This window comes from Bos indicus x Bos taurus, chromosome 1, assembly GCF_003369695.1.
Source record: "Bos indicus x Bos taurus breed Angus x Brahman F1 hybrid chromosome 1, Bos_hybrid_MaternalHap_v2.0, whole genome shotgun sequence".
NCBI classification, from domain to species: Eukaryota; Metazoa; Chordata; class Mammalia; order Artiodactyla; family Bovidae; genus Bos; species Bos indicus x Bos taurus.
The window spans coordinates 69,383,079-69,406,084 of record NC_040076.1 but is presented as its reverse complement, the minus strand read 5'-3'; the positions used below and the strand labels follow the sequence as shown (position 1 = coordinate 69,406,084).

General features: G+C 43.6%; 1 protein-coding gene across 2 annotated transcripts in view; it reads left to right on the top strand.

Annotated features, from left to right (window-relative positions):
- The window catches only part of SLC12A8 (solute carrier family 12 member 8), a 149,051-nt gene that overhangs the window by 5,637 nt on the left and 120,408 nt on the right, over positions 1 to 23,006 (top strand). For both annotated transcript variants that reach the window (XM_027536506.1, XM_027536495.1), the window contains exon 3: positions 21,048 to 21,194. In XM_027536506.1, the coding sequence (XP_027392307.1) occupies positions 21,048 to 21,194 (147 nt within the window). The remainder of the gene's footprint in view (positions 1 to 21,047; positions 21,195 to 23,006) is intronic.

Sequence of the window (23,006 nt, the reverse complement as noted above, 5' to 3'; positions counted from 1 at the left end):
GAGCTATGGCATCTGGCCCATGCGTGAGCCAGGGTGCGAGCCCTTCATGATGCTGCACCAGGACTCAGTGCTGCCAGACTCCCTGCCTCCCTTTCCCTCTCTGGCCTTTCCTGTGCTTGCTCCCTGTTCTCGCTTCCTCGGTTCAGTGGCTCACTGAGGTTAGCTCAATGTGGTAAGAGTAAGAAAGAATATGATCCAGTTGTGGGACCAGCAAGCGAGGCAAAAAGAGGTGAACATGTTAAGAGACAGAGGTGATACAAGTTATTGCAATGAATAAAGAGGAATTTTCTACTCTCAAACTCAAAAAAATGGAGGAGTTCTTAGAGATCCTCTGGTCCAGCCCTTGCTTAGCTTGTCAATAAACAAGCCCAGAGATGTGGAATGACTTGCCCAAAGATACATTAAGAGAGTGGCAGAGCCAGGTGAGAACTGAGCCCAAACACCCTCACCCTATATTATGGCTCTGGGTTGATCTTAATGCAGCCAATCTTTAGGTTATAATTTTGAGCATTGGTATCAGGCTTCATCACAGAAGTTTTCTGCACCCTTATTAGCCCATGTACAGTTAAGAACTGACTTTCATTTTTGCATTTTTCAGGCCCGTTTTAGCATCTTTAAAAAGCCAATATGCAAAGTGAGCCTTGGCAGCCACATGCTAGGTGATAGCTTATTGCTTTGTTAGAATATAGAGAAATGAATGCACCTGAGGAGAAAAGGGAACCCAGGACAAGGCCATCTTGTTATCCCTTCTTATACAGACAGGGAAGCTGGGGTCCAGAGGGGTTGGGTGGAAGAGAAGGGCTTACATCTGGGATTCTGGGAGTCATGACCCCTATCACCCTCCCAGTTTCTGTAGGGCATGAAGCTTATACCATTTTCAGGGATTCTCTTCAGTCAAAAGGATACAAATTATAAGTACAAAATTACGTGTAGTCTTTGGAGAGACTCAATGCAAGTGAAGGGTCTTGAGGCTTAGAAAGACCAAGGGTACCTAGACAGAACCACCTATGGGATATAACAGAAGAAACAGGCTTGGGCCCTGGAGCCTGGGAGGGAAGAAAGGGCAGCGATTACTCTCAGGGTTGAATGAGTCTGCAGCTTTCATGTGAGCTCGGTTCGTCTTTCTTGCTCTCTCTCTGTTGTCTTTGGCCCCTTCCACTTTATAGGCCTACTTGTCACTTAGCCTAGGAGGTCAACCTCAAAAATGACAATGCTCTGAAAATGCCTCATACTTGTAAAAAGTTGGAGTGGAGACATTTTCTGGATGAACTAGAATGAAAGTGATTCTTCACAGAAATGAATGCAGTGGGATTGTCTCATTTATATTCACAGGATCTTCATTTGTAGAGGTGACTGATGACACGGAGAGATCAGTGCCATTGGAAGAAGAATTTACCACTTACATTTCTCAAGAGAAGGAGGAATGCCATGCAGGGCCACAGGGGAAGCACCAGGTTCTGGTCAGGAGGCAAAAGCAGGAATGAAGGGAAAACCTGGGCCACAGCCCTTATTGTGCTTTTGGTGGGAAGGGCAGGGCAGGGTAGAGCAAACAGCTTAGGACTGGCTGGTTTTAATAGTTCTGGTAAGCTTTGGCAGTAGAGATGGTCTCTAGTTTCCTAGAAACTGACCTGGGGGTGATTTAGAGCAGGGGAAATATTGGCTTGGTGTGTGAGAATTAGATAAACAGAGTGGCTTAGGGAATAACTCAGAATTGGTAGGTTTGCATATGGAAGGCATGCTCCTGGCCAGCTGTGTGCTATCTATAAGAGCTGGTTAGCCCTGGGAAGATTGATCTGTTCCCTGAACTACAAGATTTTTAAGATATCATAATGTCATAAGCGGAGAAGGCAATGGCAACCCACTCCAGTACTCTTACCTGGAAAATCCCATGGACAGAGGAGCCTGGTAGCCTGCAGTCCATGGGGTTGCCAAGAGTTGGACACGACTGAGCAACTTCACTTTCACTTTTCAGTTTCATGCATTGGAGAAGGAAATGGCAACCCACTCCAGTGTTCTTGCCTGGAGAATCTCAGGGATGGCGGAGCCTGGTGGGCTGCCGTCTATGGGGTCGCGCAGAGTTGGACACTACTGAAGCAACTTAGCAGCAGCAATGTCATAAGACAGAAAGGAAAAAACATGATTAATATATTCTGCCTAGCTGTGAATGACAGAGAAGGCAATGGCAACCCACTCCAGTACTCTTGCCTGGAAACTCCCATGGATAGAGGAGCCTGGTGGGCTGTAGTCCATGGGGTCGAGAAGAGTCGGACATGACTGAGCAACTTCCCTTTCACTTTTCACTTTCATGCATTGGACAAGGAAATGGCAACCCACTCCAGTGTTCTTGCCTGGAGAATCCCAGGGACAATGGAGCCTGGTGGGCTGCCGTCTATGAGGTCGCACAGAGTCGGACACGACTGAAGCAACTTAGCAGCAGCAACAGCAGCAGCTATGAATAAATGAACTAGATGACTTAAAAATTTCTTACTGCCTTAGGTTATATTGCATCCATGGTCAAATGCAGAAAAAATGCAGTCCTTTATTTAATAGTTTGGGGTTTGGAAGGAGAATCCTAGAGGCCGTGTTAATGATTCTGAAGTACTTTTCTTATAATTTGTGTAAGGAGCTGCTAGGTGGTGCTTAGACTCTGGTCAGGCCTGATTGAACAACTGGCTTCCTATAGGGGTGGATGACAATTTTAGCTTATTTTTCCATTCATTTTATTCTTTTGCTGACAAAATATCTCTCTTCAGGATAGAAGCTTTAATACTAGATATATCTGTATTCATAAAACAATATCAAATAAAAAACATTTAAAGAAATATACATACCTTAGGGAGTATAATTCAGTATCTCTTTTTGCTCTTTTCCAGGCAAGAATACTGGAATAGGTTGCCATTCCCTTCTTTAGGGGATCTGCCCAACCTAGGGATCGAACCCAGGTCTGCCACGTTGCAGATGGATTCTTTACTGTCTGAGCCAGCAGGGAAGACTTGTTTGCTCTTTAATCATTATCAAGTAGCAATGTAGGGCTTCCCAGGTGGTGCTAGTGGTAAAGAACCCGCCTGCCAGTGCAGGAGATGTAAAAGACGCGGGTTCAATCCCTGGGATCGGGAAGGTCCCCTGGAGGAGGAAATGGCAACCCACTCTAGTATTCTTGCCTGGGAAATCCCATGGACAGAGGAGCCTGGCTGGCTACAGTTCGTGGAGTCACAAGGCGTTGAGCACAACTGAGCGTGCATTTGTGCAAGTGCGTGTGCATGCACACACACACAGACATACACCCTCAAGTAGTAATGTAATCTGATTCTTAAAACTTGTTTTCTTTCTTTCTGAATTTGACAACTTAGTCAAAAGCCTGCAGAGGTTGTAGTGATGGTGGTATGCTTCAGAATAGCTCAGCATGAACAGTCTGCAGAGGTACTACTGCTCTGGCGTGAATACCTGTCTAGTAGGATATTGTCATTGTCACCTATCAGAAGAAAGCTACATTTCTTTTGTTTTTGTTTTGATGTGCAAGTATTCTCTTCTTTATATGAACAGCCATAAAGAAAGAGAAAAAGATAATGAAGTAAAAACCACTGGTCTGTGTAAAAAAATTCGATGATATGCTTTTTCCAGTCTGCAGATAGCTTGTAAATCACATCCACAGCCTCTGTCAGAAGTTGCAGGATTTAGGTGCTTACTGATGAATTTGAAGTGATGGTAGCCTAGTGATCCTCATTGAGCCAAAAATAGTTATGTTTGATCCTGATGATAAATTTGCTCTAAAGTGAGTCTCAGTGTTCATAGAACTTAGAAAACAGAAGGCCATGGCTCATTTTGAATAGCTTTCCCTTTTTGTTTTAGGCAATTATCAGTTAAAAAAAAAAAAAAAAACCAAGGCACAGGCAAATTTTAATTTTAAACAAAGATATACACATGTATGGATAGATATTAATTTTATCAAAGAAATTTAAGCAGACTGTACATTTCAAATGTGATTCAGATCACAGGTATCTTTTGGTGTATCCATCCATTGCATAAAGTGAAGTTGAGTTATAAATAAATTTCTAACTTGAGGTCAGCATTTTATTTTTCAAATATTTATAATATGTGGTAGATTTTTCTTCAAATAAAAATTGTTATTATTTATATTGTAGAAGTACTACATGTATGCGATAAAAACATTTTTTAAGCAAAAGAATGATACAAAATTAAAAGCCTTCTTCCTCTCTTCCTTTACCGCCATTCCCCAGAGACAGTCGCTAATGGTTTATAACTTTAAATATTTTATTTATACCTCAGTTTCTTGACTACATTATCAATTTAATATCAGTTTACTTATTGCTTCCCAGTATGAAAAAGAGAACATTGGCATGTTTACCCTTCCTTCTGTTTCTCTCATTTGATTTCTAATTTTTTGTTGGATTGTTACTTTTACATTGTCATGGTTTATAAAACTTATATATATTTTAATTGTAATAAGTATTTTCATGTTTGTTATGGTTGGTTATAAAAACTTTACACCTGCAAATAGCATTTATTGTAGTAAGATCTATAAATGTGTGTGTTTAACTGGAAAACCAAGTCACGTTATCAGACTTATGGAGGAGAAGACACAGGCCTAAGTTGTTAAAGCTTTGCTGCTTCTGAGCAATAAAGTCTTAATTTTTTTTCAAGTATCCTTTAATTCTTCTGGTTCATATGTAGCTACTGCTGTTTCTTATATTCCCTGTCACTTTTTTTTTTTTTAATATTCTTCTCTTTGGGGTGACAGGAATTTTTTTCTTATATGGATTGGTGGTAGTAGATTACTCTTTCTAACTATAGGAGCATGGGAGGCCAAATTGTTTTCATGTACTTCAAAAATAATATCTCACAGCAGATTGGATGCAGGAGATACGAGAGTCCAGCTGTATTCTATCAAGCCAGAGATTAAAATGTTTTCATTAAGTATTTTTGCTTGGGAAAGTAGTTATTTTTCATGCAAACATGATACTTATTTTAACAGATAATAGGTTTGTTATTATGTTTAAGTGATTAATAAGTATTTTCAAATATCTCCCTTTAAGTTTCTAATATGATAAATATTGAAAGAGCTCACATAAACAAAAACTCTTGGGGATCCTTAGTAATTTTTAAGAATGTAAAAGGATCTGGAGATCAAAAAGTTTGAGAACGGCTGCTCTAGAGATTAAACATACATTTAAAAATGTTCACAGTTTGTTTAGAGTTAATATTATACCACTTCAATGTAAAATGTAGGAACTTGGCAATCACATAGGCCTGTTTCCCAGCTCCGCCCTTTAGCCTTTTATGCTATAAGTGCCATATGTGTTACATCCATTACATGATGAAACCTCCAAGATGATCTTATTCCCAGTGATTGCTGTGGCCTGTGTCTGCCCCTAGCATTTGCTGGCTCTGAGCCTGGAACTTCTCAGGGGCCTTGGAAGACAGCTCTTCTCTTGGCTGCCCCAGGCTGCTCCATCATGTGCCTTCTTTTGCCCATCCAAGTGCATATGCAGAAGTCTCTCCAAATATCTGATCTACTAGTTCAGTTCAGTCGCTCAGTCCTGTCCGACTCTTTGCGACCCCGTGAATCCCAGCACGCCAGGCCTCCCTGTCCATCACCAACTCCCGGAGTTCACTCAAACTCATGTCCATCGAGTCAGTGATGCCATCCAGCCATCTCATCCTCTGTCGTCCCTTCTCCTCCTGCCCCCAGTCCCTCCCAGCATCAGGGTCTTTTCCAAGGAGTCAGCTCTTCGCATGAGGCGGCCAAAGGATCTACTAGTAGCACTTGTTTTTTTCCCTTTCTAGTTATAACTATGGTTTCATACATTAAAAAAAGCCCACATCTTTTCTGTTATTGTCATGGTAATTTGGAAGGTGGGAAAGTGCATATTCTGCTATCTTAAAAGAGATGTCTAATGTCACTTTCTAAAGCACAGTTTATTCATTCATTCATTACGCTAACACGTTTAGTAAGCACCTGTTCCCTGTTGAGCACTGGGGGTACAAGAGTGAACAAGCTATTTTTTCAATATATATGGGCTTCTTTTAAAAAATAAAAATTGTATGCATTATTTTTAAAATTTTGAAATTTTCCCAACTTATAGGAAGTTGCAGTAATACAAGGAACTGCCATATACTCTTGACTCAGGTTTCCCAGTTGTTACCATTTTGTCCTTTTGCTTTATTATTTGTGTGCTCTCTCTGGCTCTTGCTCTCTCTCTCTAAATTTCTATTCCATATGTATGTTTTGATACATATTATGTTCTATTATAGGCTTCCTAGGTGGCTCAGTGGCAAGGAATTCACCTGCCAATGCCAGAGCCATAGGAGATGCAAGTTCGATCCATGGGTCAGGAAGATCCTCTGGAGGAGGAAAATGGCAACCCACTCCAATATTTTGCTGGGATAATCCCATGGACAGAGGAGCCTGGCAGGGTGCAGTCCATGGTGTTGCAAAGAGTCAGACACGGCTGAGCACATATTCTATTGTATGTATTTTTTCCTGAACCACTTGGAAGTAATTTGTAAACATATTCCCTTATCCATAAATACTTCAGTGTCTGTTTCCTAAGAATAGGACTTTTCTTTTACCTAGCCACAGTATATTTATCAAGATCAAGACATTTAGAGAATTTTCTGGTGGTTCAGTGGTTGACACTCCACGCTTTCACTGCTGAGGGCCTGCATTCAAATCCCTGGCCAGGGAACTAGGATCCCACAAGCCGCTTGGTGTGGCCAAATAAAATAGCCATAGTGCATGCCTGGATGGCCAGACTATGGAATTTTTTTTTTAAAGATGAAGACATCTAACATTGATCAATCCTATTATCTAATCCACAGGTTCACAGTCCACTTTTGGCATTTATCCCACTGATATCCTGTCGCTTTTTCCCCCAGACCAGGAGTCAGTCCAGCACCACACAGGGCATTCAGGCATCCTGCCTCACTCAGGCTCATTTAATCTGGAACGGTTCCTTAGCCTTTCTTTGTCTTTCATGACCTTGACTTTTTTTTTTTTTTGCAAAACACAGGCTAGTTGTTTTGTAGAATGTTCCTCAGTTTGGGACATGATCTCTTATGATTAGATTTGGGGTTTGTATTTTTGGGCAGGAACCCATAGAATGATATTGCATTCTTTTCCAGACATCATATCAGGAGAGAGGTACAGGGTTTCTGCTTGTTCCATTATTGGTAATGTTAACTTTGGTTAGCATTTCAGGTGGTGCCCACTAGGTTAATCCAGTCTGAAGTTACCAATTTTCCCTTTGTAGTTAATACATAATTTGTTAGGGATACTTTGAGACTATGGAAATATCCAGTTCCTCATATATCTCCTACTCACTAGCTTTAGCATCAGTTGTTGATTCTTGGCAGAATCAGTTATTACTGTGATGGCTGCAGAATGATGATTTTCTAACACCATCATTTCTTTTACATATATTAGTTGGTCTTCTACTAAAAAGGATTTTCCCTCTTTCTGCTTGTTTTAATTTATTCATTTACTTATATCTGTATGGACTCAGATTCTTATTTTTCCCATGAGTATTCTATTGCTATAATTATCAATTTTGATGCTCAAATGATCCCAGATTTGGCCAGGGGATGCCCCTGCAGGCTGTTTCCTCTTTCCTTTCGACACGTCCTCATCATTTTTAGGGGCACTTCCTTACTTTCTGACAGAAAATATTCTAGGCTCATTTTGTATTTTCTCTGCCTTGGCCCTGAATCAGCTGTTCCTCCAAAGAGCTCTGGCTCAGTAAGATGAGAAATGGTATTTAAAGACCAAGATCTGGGTGTTAGATATGTTCGTTGCTACTGGGGTGTCTTACCTTGTAGATCCTTTAAGTAGACAGAGAGAAGGAATATATATTTATATCTTCCTCTGCATATTAAAAACTACGAATTCAAACTGATGCCTCTCATTCTAATTTATCACCCCAGGGTTCTCCTTCCTTAGTTTTAACTGCCTTCTCCAACAGTGAGAAACTTGACTGTCAGTCAATATATTTATTTCTTTGCTCAATCCTATAATTGATGGAAAGTAGATTAACTCCTACCCCTGCAAAAAACAAACTTTCTTTCTAGAATGTGTGTTGCACTTGTGCTCAGTTGCCAAGTCATGTCCGACTCTGTAACACTGTGGACTATAGCCTGCCAAGCTCCTCTGTCCATAGGATCTCCCAGGCAAGAATACTGGAGTAGGGTCCAATTTCCTTCTCCAGGGGATCTTCCCAATCCAGAGATCAAACCCGTGACTCCTGCATTGGCTTTACCTCTGAGCCACCAGGGAAGCCTAGAATTTGTATTAGTTTGTAGTTATTTGTCTTTAGACTGAAAGCATATAGTCAAAATAATATGTTCGGAAGTTACTCTGCTTTGCTTTTTTTCCACCTTCGGTGTGATTATGTTTTTCCTTAGAAATAGTTAGGTTAATTTGTTTCTCTCTGCATTCTTAGAGTTTTTCTCTCTCATCCTCTTGATTTGATTTTGTTTAATTTTGAGTATGTAAAACATTATGTGATTCCAAAAGTCAAAAGTACTCAGCACATAGGAATTCTTAAATGAGTATAGTATTGTCTGATTCACTGAGTCATCTAGAAGAATAAATCTTTTGCAGTTGGTATTTAGCAAGTTTGCCTGTTACTGGTGAAGGGCATTAGGGCCTGTGTTTGTCCTCCTGATATTAAGCCGAGATAGATTGTCTAGTGACAGCCCGAGTCTTGCAGGAAGCTTCTGTTCTCTTGTCAAGGAGACTGGGAAGGGAAGGGGAAGCTCTTGTTTAGGTGACCATGGCATTGCTGCTGTGGGAATTTAGATTTGTGGGATGGTATTAGGTGTCCAGAGCATAGTGTCTTTGGGTTGTGCATTCTGAGTGCAGACGTGGCTGCTCTGTAGGGAAGGAGCTGCTGCTGTGTGACTGTAAGGCAGAACCTCATCAGGAATTCCCACCAGCATCAACATTTTCACAGCATCTGAGGGTCTTGCCGCTCCTGTGCCTATATGGTTCTATGACCAGGTTGTGCCTTGAGAGATTCCTAGCCTTGGACCAGGATCAGCACACACAGGATGGAAAAACCACAGATCAAGCATCTGGAGCTACTGTTATGGAGACGCTGGCTTTTGAACTCACTCCATGCAGATTTCCACACAGCCACAAAGATCTCACATTGCTAGGAATGACTAAATCAATATTGACCAAGGGTGCTGCCCAGATTCAGATCCAAGGAAATCAGACTTTGACCACTCCCGATGGGTCCTTGCCACTTCCCCTCTGGAGTAGTTTCCACGACCAGCATCAATCTGATAGCAAAGTGCTGATCAGATGCCCATTCTCAAACTCCTAGTGCAACAGAGAAGGTGCCAGCTGCCCCAACCCTGGGACCGAGCAGGGCTGAGCTGTAGAGTGAGGATTCACCTGAAACATGAGGCCAGGTAGGCTGGGTTAATAGAAGAGGTACAGTCAATTAGACATCTTTCCTTTTCCTCTCAACTGCCCTGAAGAAATCCTCACCCACGTTTAAAACTGCCTGATGTGCTTCATGCTTACGAAAAAACCTTTCACAATTATCATCTCACCTAAACTGTGCAGCCCCCCTTGAGGCAGGTATGCAGCTACCTGCATCGGCCACAGGTGGCCATGGCCGTGAAGCTGCTGCCCCCCTACCCAGCTCTGCCTGTGGTGCTTATTCCGAGTCAGAGGAGAGGAATGTGGCTGGTGCCCACTGGGTCACAGGCCAGCAGCAGCTTGGGATCTTCTCTGATGTGTGATTGATAAGTAAATAACTAGCGTTCAGAGAGCAAGTTGCTGGTGTATGTGTGTGCTCCGGGGAGAACCAGTCTTTGGGAGGGAGGGCCAGGTCATGTCCTGCTCTGACCCGCTCCTGACCCAAGTGGGCAGAAGCCAGATTCTTTTTCTCTAGCTGCTGGCGGAAAGCAGAGGTGTCATCTCACATTTCAGGCCTGCTTGATGGCCTGCTGGAGGGAGGTGGCTGTCTGAGAGGAAGGCTCGCGGGCGGGAGCTCACATGGCCGCCTGTGGCAGAGCTTGTCTGTCTCAGCTCTGCTTGTTGCATGCTGGAAGCCACGTGTGTCCCACTCCAGACACATTTCAGGGTGCGATTTCCCTGCCTTCCCAGACGTTCTGCCGAAGAGTGAAGATTCTCTACTCACAAGAGAAAGACTTCTACTTCAGAACTAAAACACCCACCCCACAGCTGTGGTGTCTCCAGTGTGGTTTTAGCCCTCGACTCAGAGGGACCAGGCCCTGGCTTCTTGTTCTGGGAGGTCAGGAAGGGAAGCCCTAGCAACAAGCATCATTCAGGTGTGATTACCCGGGACCAGACTCCAACTTGCTGTACCCCAGAACCTGCCAAGTGTCCACCTGAGGGGCCTCAAGGAAGAGAGGAACCTGCCCCTTGAACATGTCTGTGGGCCCTTTCTGAGGGATGCTTTGCCCCTCTTGCTTTGCTTTCTCTTCTTCTTTAGTTCCCCCCCCTGTCTCCCAGAAGCCTCACTGCTGGGCACACACATTGTCTAACTGCCATCTGCCTTTCCCCACAGCCTGTTATGTCTGTGCCATAGAGCACGGAATGATACTCCTGTTATTTTGGAATAGATGACTGGGACCCAAATCTGAAGACAGTGAGGTTCTGAGAGAGTTATCAACAGTTGGTGCCGATCACAAGATTGCCCGTACCTGGCCCAACTGTCACCCCATCACCCAGTGATTCCACTGCCCTCCCCCGGGCACCAGAGATGACTGGCAGAGGCACAAAGGAGGTGTCTGTGGGCCACAGCCTCTGCGGGAGAGGGTACTGTAGATGAGCTGGGGTTCCTTAACCTCCCATAAAGGAGGGAGTTGGGTTTGAGACCCCCAAGAGTGGGGAAAAGCTGAGACTCTGTCCTCTGGTTGGAGGTCTGCACATGCTGAGGGAGTGGCTCTGTCTGCAACCTGTCTGAGCAAGACCTAGGGGGACTTAGAGAGCTGGCAGGACAGACAGAGGGCAGGGTTGGGATACTGTTATTTATGATAAATATGGGCTTCCATGGTCGCTCAGATGATAAAGAGTTTGCCTGCAATGCAGGAGACCTGGGTTCTATCCCTGGGTTGGCAAGATCCCTGGGAAAGGAAATGGCAACCCACTCCAGTATTCTTGCCTGGAGATTTCCAAGGACAGAGGAGCCTGGCGGGCTATGAGCCATAGGGTCACAAACAGCTGGACACAACTGAGCGACTAACACTTTCGCTTTTTCACCTTCATGCTAATATGTATTTTGCACAGAGCTCCTAAAACCCTTGGAATTCCCTAAGTGATAAAAGTGATAAGATGTCTTGATATTTATAACAAACGCGTTTTAAGCACATCTGGGTTTTTTTTTTTTTTTTATTCAATTTTAATTAAAAAAAAATTATACATGTGTTCCCCATCCTGAACCCTCCTCCCTCCTCCCTCCCCATAGCATCCCTCTGGGTCGTCCCAGTGCACCAGCCCCAAGCATCCAGCATCGTTCATTGAACCTGGACTGGCATCTCGTTTCATACATGACATTTCACATGTTTCAATGCCATTCTCCCAAATCTTCCCACCCTCTCCCTCTCCCACAGAGTCCATAAGCCTGTTCTATACATCAGTGTCTCTTTTGCTGTCTTGTACACCAGGTTATTGTTACCATCTTTCTAAATTCCATGTATATGCGTTAGTATACTGTATTTATGTTTTTCCTTCTGGCTTACTTCACTCTGTATAATAGGCTCCAGTTTCATCCACCTCATTAGAACTGATTCAAATGTATTCTTTTTAATGGCTGAGTAATACTCCATTGTGTATATGTACCACTGCTTTCTTATCCATTCATCTGCTGATGGACATCTAGGTTGCTTCCATGTCCTGGCTATTATAAACAGTGCTGCGATGAACATTGGGGTACACGTGTCTCTTTCCCTTCTGGTTTCCTCAGTGTGTATGCCCAGCAGTGGGATTGCTGGATCATAAGGCAGTTCTATTTCCAGTTTTTTAAGGAATCTCCACACTGTTCTCCATAGTGGCTGTACTAGTTTGCATTCCCACCAACAGTGTAAGAGGGTTCCCTTTTCTCCACACCCTCTCCAGCATTTATTATTTGTAGACTTTTGGATCGCAGCCATTCTGACTGGTGTGAAATGGTATCTCATAGTGGTTTTGATTTGCATTTCTCTGATAATGAGTGATGTTGAGCATCTTTTCATGTGTTTGTTAGCCATCTGTATGTCTTCTTTGGAGAAATGTCTATTTAGATCTTTGGCCCATTTTTTGATTGGGTCGTTTAGTTTTCTAGAGTTGAGCTGTAGGAGTTGCTTGTATATTTTTGAGATTAGTTGTTTGTCGGTTGCTTCATTTGCTATTATTTTCTCCCATTCTGAAGGCTGTCTTTTCACCTTGCTAAAAGTTTCCTTTGATGTGCAGAAGCTTTTAAGTTTAATTAGGTCCCATTTGTTTATTTTTGCTTTTATTTCCAATATTCTGGGAGGTGGGTCATAGAGGATCCTGCTGTGATGTATGTCAGAGAGTGTTCTGCCTATGTTCTCCTCTAGAAGTTTTATAGTTTCTGGTCTTACGTTGAGATCTTTAATCCATTTTGAGTTTATTTTTGTATATGGTGTTAGAAAGTGGTCTAGTTTCATTCTTTTACAAGTGGTTGACCAGATTTCCCAGCACCACTTGTTAAAGAGATTGTCTTTAATCCATTGTATATTCTTGCCTCCTTTGTCAAAGATAAGGTGTCCATAGGTGCATGGATTTATCTCTGGGCTTTCTATTTTGTTCCATTGATCTATATTTCTGTCTTTGTGCCAGTACCATACTGTCTTGATAACTGTGGCTTTGTAGTAGAGCCTGAAGTCAGGTAGGTTGATTCCTCCAGTTCCATTTTTCTTTCTCAAGATCGCTTTGGCTATTCAAGGTTTTTTGTATTTCCATACAAATTGTGAAATTATTTGTTCTAGCTCTGTGAAGAATACTGTTGGTAGCTTGATAGGGATTGCATTGAATCTATAAATTGCTTTGGGTAGTATACTCATTTTCACTATATTGATTCTTCCAATCCATGAACATGGTATATTTCTCCATCTATTAGTGTCCTCTTTGACTTCTTTCACCAGTGTTTTATAGTTTTCTACATATAGGTCTTTAGTTTCTTTAGGTAGATATATTCCTAAGTATTTTATTCTTTTCGTTGCAATAGTGAATGGAATTGTTTCCTTAATTTCTCTTTCTGTTTTCTCATTATTAGTGTATAGGAATGCAAGGGATTTCTGTGTGTTGATTTTATATCCTGCAACTTTACTATAATCATTGATTAGTTCTAGTAATTTTCTGGTGGAGTCTTTAGGGTTTTCTATGTAGAGGATCATGTCATCTGCAAATAGTGAGAGTTTTACTTCTTCTTTTCCAATTTGGATTCCTTTTATTTCTTTTTCTGCTCTGATTGCTGTGGCCAAAACTTCCAAAACTATGTTGAATAGTAATGGTGAAAGTGGGCACCCTTGTCTTGTTCCTGACTTTAGAGGAAATGCTTTCAATTTTTCACCATTGAGGATAATGTTTGCTGTGGGTTTGTCATATATAGCTTTTATTATGTTGAGGTATGTTCCTTCTATTCCTGCTTTCTGGAGAGTTTTTATCATAAATGGGTGTTGAATTTTGTCAAAGGCTTTCTCTGCATCTATTGAGATAATCATATGGTTTTTGTTTTTCAATTTGTTAATGTGGTGTATTACATTGATTGATTTGAGGATATTGAAGAATCTGCATCCCTGGGATAAAGCCCACTTGGTCATGGTGTATGATCTTTTTAATGTGTTGTTGGATTCTGATTGCTAGAATTTTGTTTAGGATTTTTGCATCTATGTTCATCAGTGATATTGGCCTGTAGTTTTCTTTTTTTGTGGGATCTTTGTTAGGTTTTGGTATTAGGGTGATGGTGGCCTCATAGAATGAGTTTGGAAGTTTACCTTCCTCTGCAATTTTCTGGAAGAGTTTGAGCAGGATAGGTGTTAGCTCTTCTCTAAATTTTTGGTAGAATTCAGCTGTGAAGCCGTCTGGACCTGGGCTTTTGTTTGCTGGAAGATTTTTGATTACAGTTTCAATTTCCGTGCTTGTGATGGGTCTGTTAAGGTTTTCTATTTCTTCCTGGTCGAGTTTTGGAAAGTTGTACTTTTCTAAGAATTTGTCCATTTCTTCCTCGTTGTCCATTTTATTGGCATATAATTGTTGATAATAGTCTCTTATGATCTTTTGTATTTCTGTGTTGTCTGTTGTGATCTCTCCATTTTCGTTTCTAATTTTATTGATTTGATTTTTCTCCCTTTGTTTCTTGATGAGTCTGGCTAATGGTTTATCAATTTTATTTATCCTTTCAAAGAACCAGCTTTTGGCTTTGTTGATTTTTGCTATGGTCTCTTTTGTTTCTTTTGCATTTATTTCTGCTCTAATTTTTAAGATTTCTTTCCTTCTACTAACCCTGGGGTTCTTCATTTCTTCCTTTTCTAGTTGATTTAGGTGTAGAGTTAGGTTATTTATTTGACTTTTTTCTTGTTTCTTGAGGTGTGCCTGTATTGCTATGAACTTTCCCCTTAGGACTGCTTTTACCGTGTCCCACAGGTTTTGGGTTGTTGTGTTTTCATTTTCATTCGTTTCTATGCAAATTTTGATTTCTTTTTTGATTTCTTCTGTGATTTGTTGGTTATTCAGCAGGGTGTTGTTCATCCTCCATATGTTGGAATTTTTAATAGTTTTTCTCCTGTAATTGAGATCTAATCTTACTGCATTGTGGTCAGAAAAGATGCTTGGAATGATTTCTATTTTTTTGTATTTACCAAGGCTAGCTTTATGGCCCAGGATGTGATCTATCCTGGAGAAGGTTCCATGTGCGCTTGAGAAAAAGGTGAAGTTCATTGTTTTGGGATGAAATGTCCTATAGATATCAATTAGGTCTAACTGGTCTATTGTATCGTTTAAAGTTTGTGTTTCCTTGTTAATTTTCTGTTTAGTTGATCTATCCATAGGTGTGAGTGGGGTATTAAAGTCTCCCACTGTTATTGTGTTATTGTTAATTTCTCCTTTCATACTTGTTAGCATTTGTCTTACATACTGTGGTGCTCCCGTGTTGGGTGCATATATATTTATAATTGTTATATCTTCTTCTTGGATTGATCCTTTGATCATTATGTAGTGACCTTCTTTGTCTCTTTTCACAGCCTTTGTTTTAAAGTCTATTTTATCTGATATGAGTATTGCTACTCCTGCTTTCTTTTGGTCCCTATTTGCGTGGAAAATCTTTTTCCAGCCCTTCACTTTCAGTCTGTATGTGTCCCCTGTTTTGAGGTGGGTCTCCTGTAGACAACATATGTAGGGGTCTTGTTTTTGTATCCATTCAGCCAGTCTTTGTCTTTTGGTTGGGGCATTCAACCCATTTACGTTTAAGGTAATTACTGATGAGTATGATCCCGTTGCCATTTACTTTATTGTTTGGGGTTCGAATTTATATACCATTTTTGTGTTTCCTGTCTAGAGAATATCCTTTAGTATTTGTTGGAGAGCTGGTTTGGTGGTGCAGAATTCTCTCAGCTTTTGCTTGTCTGAGAAGCTTTTGATTTCTCCTTCATACTTGAATGAAATCCTTGCTGGGTACAATAATCTGGGCTGTAGGTTATTTTCTTTCATCATTTTAAGTATGTCTTGCCATTCCCTCCTGGCTTGAAGAGTTTCTATTGAAAGATCAGCTGTTATCCTTATGGGACTTCCCTTGTGTGTTATTTGTTGTTTTTCCCTTGCTGCTTTTAATATTTGTTCTTTGTGTTTGATCTTTGTTAATTTGATTAATATGTGTCTTGGGGTGTTTCGCCTTGGGTTTATCCTGTTTGGGATTCTCTGGGTTTCTTGGACTTGGGTGATTATTTCCTTCCCCAGTTTAGGGAAGTTTTCAACTATTATCTCCTCAAGTATTTTCTCATGGTCTTTCTTTTTGTCTTCTTCTTCTGGAACCCCTATGATTCGAATGTTGTAGCGTTTAATATTGTCCTGGAGGTCTCTGAGATTGTCCTCATTTCTTTTAATTCGTTTTTCTTTTATTCTCTCTGATTCATTTATTTCTACCATTCTATCTTCTAATTCACTAATCCTATCTTCTGCCTCTGTTATTCTACTATTTGTTGCCTCCAGAGTGTTTTTAATTTCATTTATTGCATTATTCATTATATATTGACTCTTTTTTATTTCTTCTAGGTCCTTGTTAAACCTTTCTTGCATCTTCTCAATCCTTGTCTCCAAGCTATTTATCTGTGATTCCATTTTAATTTCAAGATTTTGGATCAATTTCACTATCATTATTCGGAATTCTTTATCAGGTAGATTCCCTATCTCTTCCTCTTTTGTTTGGTTTGGTGGGCATTTATCCTGTTCCTTTATCTGCTGGCTATTCCTCTGTCTCTTCATCTTGTTTAAATTGCTGAGTTTGGGGTGTCCTTTCTGTATTCTGGCAGTTTGTGGAGTTCTCTTTATTGTGGCTTTTCCTCGCTGTGTGTGGGTTTGTACAGGTGGCTTGTCAAGGTTTCCTGGTTAGGGAAGCTTGTGTCGGTGTTCTGATGGGTGGAGCTGTATTTCTTCTCTTTGTTCAGTCGCGCTGTGGGGAGGGAGGGATGGATGCTGCAAACAAATAACACTGGCGTGCGCTCGCAGTGCCTCAGCCACACTGGATCTGCCCCCGCTCACGGCGCGTGTAGCCTCCCTGCCCACACTGCTCGGGCTCTAGGTTGTTCCGCCAGGAACAATCCGAGGCTGGCCCTGGGTTGCATGTACCTCCCAGGTCCAAGCCACTCAGGTTCAGGCACTCGGGTAGTCCTCAGAGGCGCAGACTCAGTTGGGCCTGAGTTTTGTGCTCTTCCCAGGTCCGAGCAGCTCAAGTGATGAGGTGTTTGGCGAGCGCCAATGCTGCGACTTATCGCCTCCCCGCCACTCGGTTATCTGGGTGTAAAACCGGCGCACCTTCTCAGGCAGATTAACCGTCCAGACCCCCAGAAAGTTTTAGTTAGCAAAGAAGCCTGCTTACAGTTTTATAGATAATGTCTCTCTGGGGCTGCGATTGCCCCCCTTCCGGCTCTGGCTGCCTGTCACCGGAGGGGGAAGGTCTGCAGCCGGCTATCTCTGTTCAATTCTTTGTTCCGTGCGCGGGCCTGGTGGTGTCTTAGGTTGGGGCTGGCTTTTTGCGTGGTAGATATCCCACAGTCTGGTTTGCTAGCCCAAATTATTTCGCTCAGATAGTGCTCAGGGTATTCAGGCCAGATTCTTACTCTAAGCGATGCAGCCCGCGCTGCACCTCCCTGCCCAGCCCCCGCTTGCTAATGGCGCGTGCAGGCGTCTGCGTTGCTTCTCCGCTGGGGGAGTTACCGTAGGACTCGCAATCTTTGAGTTTTAATTGTTTATTTATTTTTTCTTCCTGTTATGTTGCCCTCTGTGCTTCCAAAGCTCGGCACAGATTCAGCAGTGAGAAGGTTTCCTGGTGTTTGGAAACTTCTCTCTTTTTAAGACTCCCTTCCCGGGACGGAACTCCGTCCCTCCCTCTTTTGTCTCTTTTTTTGTCTTTTATATTTTTTCCTACCTCCTTTTGAAGAGTTGGATTGCTTTTCTGGGTGTCTGATGTCCTCTGCCGGCATTCAGAAGTTGTTTTGTGGAATTTACTCGACGTTTAAATGCTCTTTTGATGAATTTGTGGGGGAGAAAGTGTTCTCCCCGTCCTACTCCTCCGCCATCTTGGTTCCTCCCACATCTGGGTTTATATTAATGAGGTGACTTTTAGAATCACCTAAGGGTGGGGGCTGTTTTTAGGGGAACCAACCATGTGATTAGAGGGTTGCAACTTTAAGGGGAGGGGAAAGAGTTGGAGGTTAAATCGGTCACCAGTGACCAGTGATTTAATCAATCATGCCTATGTGATGAAGCCGCCGCCTCCTGCTGCTGCTGCTGCTAAGTCGCTTCAGTCGTGTCCGACTCTGCGACCCTATAGACGGTAGCCCACCAGGCTTCCCTGTCCCTGGGATTCTCCAGGCAAGAACACTGGAGTGGGTTGCCATTTCCTTCTCCAATGCATGAAAGTGAGAAGTGAAAGTGAAGTCATTCAGTCCTGTCCGACTCTTAGCGACCCCATGGACTGCAGCCTACCAGGCTCCTCCATCCATGGGATTTTCCAGGCAAGAGTACTGGAGTGGGGTGGATGAAGCCTCCTAAGAAAACCCAAAAAGAGGGTTTAGAGAGCCTCTGGCTGGGTGAGCACATGGAGATGAACGGACGGTGCTGCCCTGGGAGAAGGTGTGGGTGTCCCAGGCTCTTTCCCCAGCCTGGCCCTGGGCATCTCCTCCATCCCGTGGTTTCTGAGTTCTAGCCTTTCATAATAAGCTGGTGATCTCTGAGTTCTGTGAGCTACTCTAACAAATGAATTGAACCCAAGAAGGGGGTGGTGGGAACCTCCGATCAACAGCCCCTGGAAGCTGTTTACCTTCCCAGGTAAACACAGATTACAGCAGACTCAGTCTGCTGGACTGAGCCCTTGATTGTGGGATGACACTATCTCTGGGTAGATGGTGTCAGAACTGAGTTGAATTACAGGACACCTAGCTGGTATCAGAGGCTTGCTTGATGAGGGGCAAACACATACACATTGGAACTGGTGTAAGAACTGTACCAGCCCTGGGGCCACACTGTTATTATGCACGGGAGCTGGTTTGAGCTCTCCCTCTCTGGCTAGTACTCTCCTACAAGGTCAACACTGGGGCCACCAAACTCATTTCAAACCACGCATGCCTTTACGTACAGCTTTATTCTGAGGGTGAAGATCTCCTAAAGTTTCTGCCTCATTCATGTGTGCGGCACCTTTAAGGCTGGTTTAGTCCAGTGAGGTCCGGGGAGTGAAAGGCTTTTCATATCCTATTAGGTAACTAAACAAATAAACAAAACAGCCCTTCAGAGTGGAAATATGAAGACTGTGATGAATGATGAATAAAGTTTCTAGAATCACAATAGGAATTTTAAGGATAAAGCAGGTGTTGTTGTTGAGTCACTAAGTCGTGTCTGGCTCTTTTGTGACCCCATGGACTGTAGCCCACCAGGCTCTTCTGTTCATGGGATTTTTCAGGCGAGAATACTGGAGTGGGTTGCCATTTCCTTCTCCAGGAGATCTTCCCAACCCAGGGCTTTCCTGCATTGGCAGACAGATTCTTTACCACTGAGCCAGCAGTACTTAAGCAAAGTCCAGGTGTTAGAAATTGCATCATAAAGCGTGAAATTTAGGAGAGAAAAGAGCCAGTGAGCTGTGGTGTGGGTTTTGCAGTGTGGGTTGGGGAACTGCAATCCAGCTGTGGACCTAGGGCAGTTGTGTCTCTTCTCCCGGGCTCTCTTTCCTCAGTGGGCTGTAGACAGGGGCCCTCTCCCTGCCTGCCTTCGGGGATGATGTGAGCACCAGTGGAGGGAATTGATATGGAAGCTGAAACCTCTCTCTAAGTTATTACACCTTGTTGCTATTGTTATGACTGTTTCTAATAAATAATAGACCTGCAACAAGCCATGGGAGGAAGTGAACATAAGCAGAGACAGGAAGTTGGGCCAGGTCCTGGGTTTTGAGATTAAGATCCTGGAAAGCAGTCTTATTATACTTACCCCAAGGTCCCTCAGTACCATTTGTTTGAAGACAAGCATAGGTTGGCATGGTCTTCACTCTGAACCATGATCACTGTTCTCATGTTTATTGACTTTCAGGAGATTGCTCATTAGTAGTTTGCTAAAGACATGAACAGAAATACACAGAGATGAAAGGCGTTCCAGCTGGTGTCAGGGACTGTCAGAGACTCCAAGGAGTCCCCCGGCCCATCTGTCCCGTGTGGCTTCATTGATGTCCCTGATGATTATTCGAGGCCCTTTCTTCCTCTGTCGGTGCACAATACAAGGCAGGAAGCTGGTATCCTCTCCTTCCGTTTTAACTGAGTATAGCTGGATGCTGGGCTTGGTCCTAGATCATAGGCACACCCACTGTGCTCAAATGTTCAGGGGCCCTGCCCCTGACTCTGGACCTCCGATTTCCCTGTCGCTTGACTTTCCTGCTTTCTCTCTGAAGTTACAGCTCACGTACATGCACCAGTCAGGCTTACTGCTCACAGTGGGTCTTGACTGGGTGCCTCTTCCCCCGGTCCCCAGGTGAGAATCACTCATCACTGTTGTGGCAATTGGAGGCCATTGGAGGACTCTAGTGATGTTTGAATTTAATTACCAAACCTATGCAGAAGCAGTTCCTAGTATGAGTGGCTACTGATTTTAAGATCATTTCCATAAGTTTTAGTCTTTCTAGTAAAGAGTTTCTGTTTGAGTGTTCCGTAAGTGCCTTTGTTATTTTTGAATTGGAAAAGTGAGCAAAGTGTCTATTTCACCACTTGTTAGCCTTCATTCCAGACAACTGCCAAACGATGCCGTGGGCTTCTGTGGTCTGGGGTGAAAGGGCACTTAGGGATCACTGTCTCAGCTCATGTTCAGTGAGGAACACAGACACTGCCCTAGGTTTTTTAAACAGAGGGAATTTAACATACAGAGTTCATTACAGAAGTGTTAGAAGGGCGGGAGCAACAAAAAGCTAAGTAAAGTAAGGTTCCCCAAAGACTAGTAACTGCTGGGAACTGCTGTTCCCCACCAGGAACAGAGGACTGAGAGGGAGGGTGGCATCACCCAGAGCTCGTGACCACTGTGTGAACTGGAGCCCAGCATCCCAGGCTCACCCACATCCCAGTGGCTGGAACTCAGTCATGTGGCCACACCGCCCATAAAGAGGCTAGGAAACAGTCCCCAGAGTGGGCAGAAGGAGAGGGAACAAAGTTTGCTGAACAGCATGTCTGCGCTGCATGCGGGCATAGGAATCGCAGTGTGCACAGGCCTGTGTGGCGTGGCGAAATGGAGAGCTTTAAAGCTGACTTCCCCCAGCATCCCTCCCTACCCCCACTGCTGTTGAGTTGACTGCTGTGTGCCCTGTTTTCAGGAGGCCCTGGCCCAGCCCCAACCCTGGTGGAAGATCCAGCTGTTCGTATGGGAGCCGGTGCTGTTCGGGACCTGGGACGGTGTGTTCACCTCCTGCATGATCAACATTTTTGGGGTTGTCCTTTTCTTAAGGACCGGCTGGCTGGTGGTGAGTGATGAGCTGGTGGCGCTGGAGCCTCTTCTGGGCCTGGGACGTGGAAAGCTCTGTCACCCTTGGGTATTCCACAGAGTGCTCGACAGATTCCTAAAGCACAGATGCTCCAGAGACAGGAAACAAGATCAAGCACATGGAGTAGCTAGCATTGCTTTTTAAGTGCAAATCCTGAGAACCTGGGCCTCAGACAGAGGTTCATGTGAAAGCCTCACCACAGATTTAACTACAAAAATGAGAGCACAGAAGTCAGGGTGCGTCTCGGGTGGGACTAGAGGTGGGTCAGGGAGAGCAGACTGATGGCAAGTTTGCCTCCAGTTCGTGACCCTCTCCAGCTGTCCTGGTGATCTGTGACTTGGCTGATGCCCCGCCTGGAGAGGCAGAGGGAATTGTAAAGACCTACAGTCCTCTGTGCATTCTCTTTGCTTTCGCTTCACTTCTGACACTACTGGTCACCAGATACGGGGTTTTTTTCCCCTCACCAAGCAATTCTGTAACACCAGCTGAGTGTCCTACAATTTCACTCAATTCTAACACTGTATACCTGGAGAGAGCATCAAATCGCACAGGTTAAGGGCTCAGTCCCATGAAGCTGCCCCCACCCACTTCAGCTGCCAATCACAGGTTTGGTTGCCCCTGTGCTTCGGGGGTTTCCCTGACACCTCCCCCAGATTCAGTTCACTTGTCAGAGCAGCTCACAGAACTCAGGGAAGCACTTAGGTTTACTAGCTTATTAAAGGATATGATAAAAGATATAGATTGATAGACAGATGAAGAGATCCATAGGGCAAGGTGTGCAAGGGTCCTAGGAGCAGGAGCTTCTGTCACCGTGGAGTTGAAGTGTATTACCGCCCTGGTATGTGGATGTGTTCACCTACTTGGAAACGTTCTGAACTCCAAACCTTGGGGATTTGTATAACTTCAGCATACATGGTCCATTATTGATTCCATTTCCAGCCTCTTTCCCCTCTCTAGAGAAGTGTATGTGCATGTTGAGGGTGGTGGTGATGGAAACTCCAAGCTTCTAATCATGGCCTGGTCTTTCTGGTGACTAATCCCCACCCAGGAACGCACTCACAGCTGCCTGGTTAGAACAAGAGATGCTCCTAGGGCTTTTATCCCTTAGGAGTTTACGAGGGTTTTAGTAGCCCTGGGTCAGGGATGGAAAGGGAAAAACCAGTAGTCGCTCAGACGCGTTCGACTCTTGGCGACCCCACGGACTGTAGCTGCCAGGCTCCTCTGTCCATGGGATTCTCCAGGCAAGAATGCTGGAGTGGAGTGCCATGTCCTTCTCCAGGGGATCTTCCTGACCCAGGGATTGAACCCAGGTCTCCTGTACTGCAGACAGATTCTTTACCATCTGAGCCACCAGGCTCAGGGATGGGGTCAAACACTAATATTAGAATGACAGATGTTCCTAGTGCCCTTGTCACTGGAGAAATGACAAAGTTTCAGGGACTTTGTTCCAGAAACCAGGTGCAGAGACCAATATGCAGTTGACCCCTGAACCATACAAGTTTGAACCACACACTCCATTTATACTTGGATTTTTCTCAATAAATACTACAGTACTACATGGTCCACTGTTGGTTGAATCTGTGGATGTGAAATTGGTTAGGGAGAGCTGACTATGGAACCTGAGCATTCACAGATTTTGGTATCTGAGAGCAGTCCCATAATTAATCCCTTGGGGATACTGAGGGATGGCTGTATATATTTTCTGTCATCTCACAGAGGTAGAGAGAGAGGTGTGTGTATGTGTTTATTGTCAGAATTTGGCTCATGTGATTATGGGGGCTGGCAAGTCCA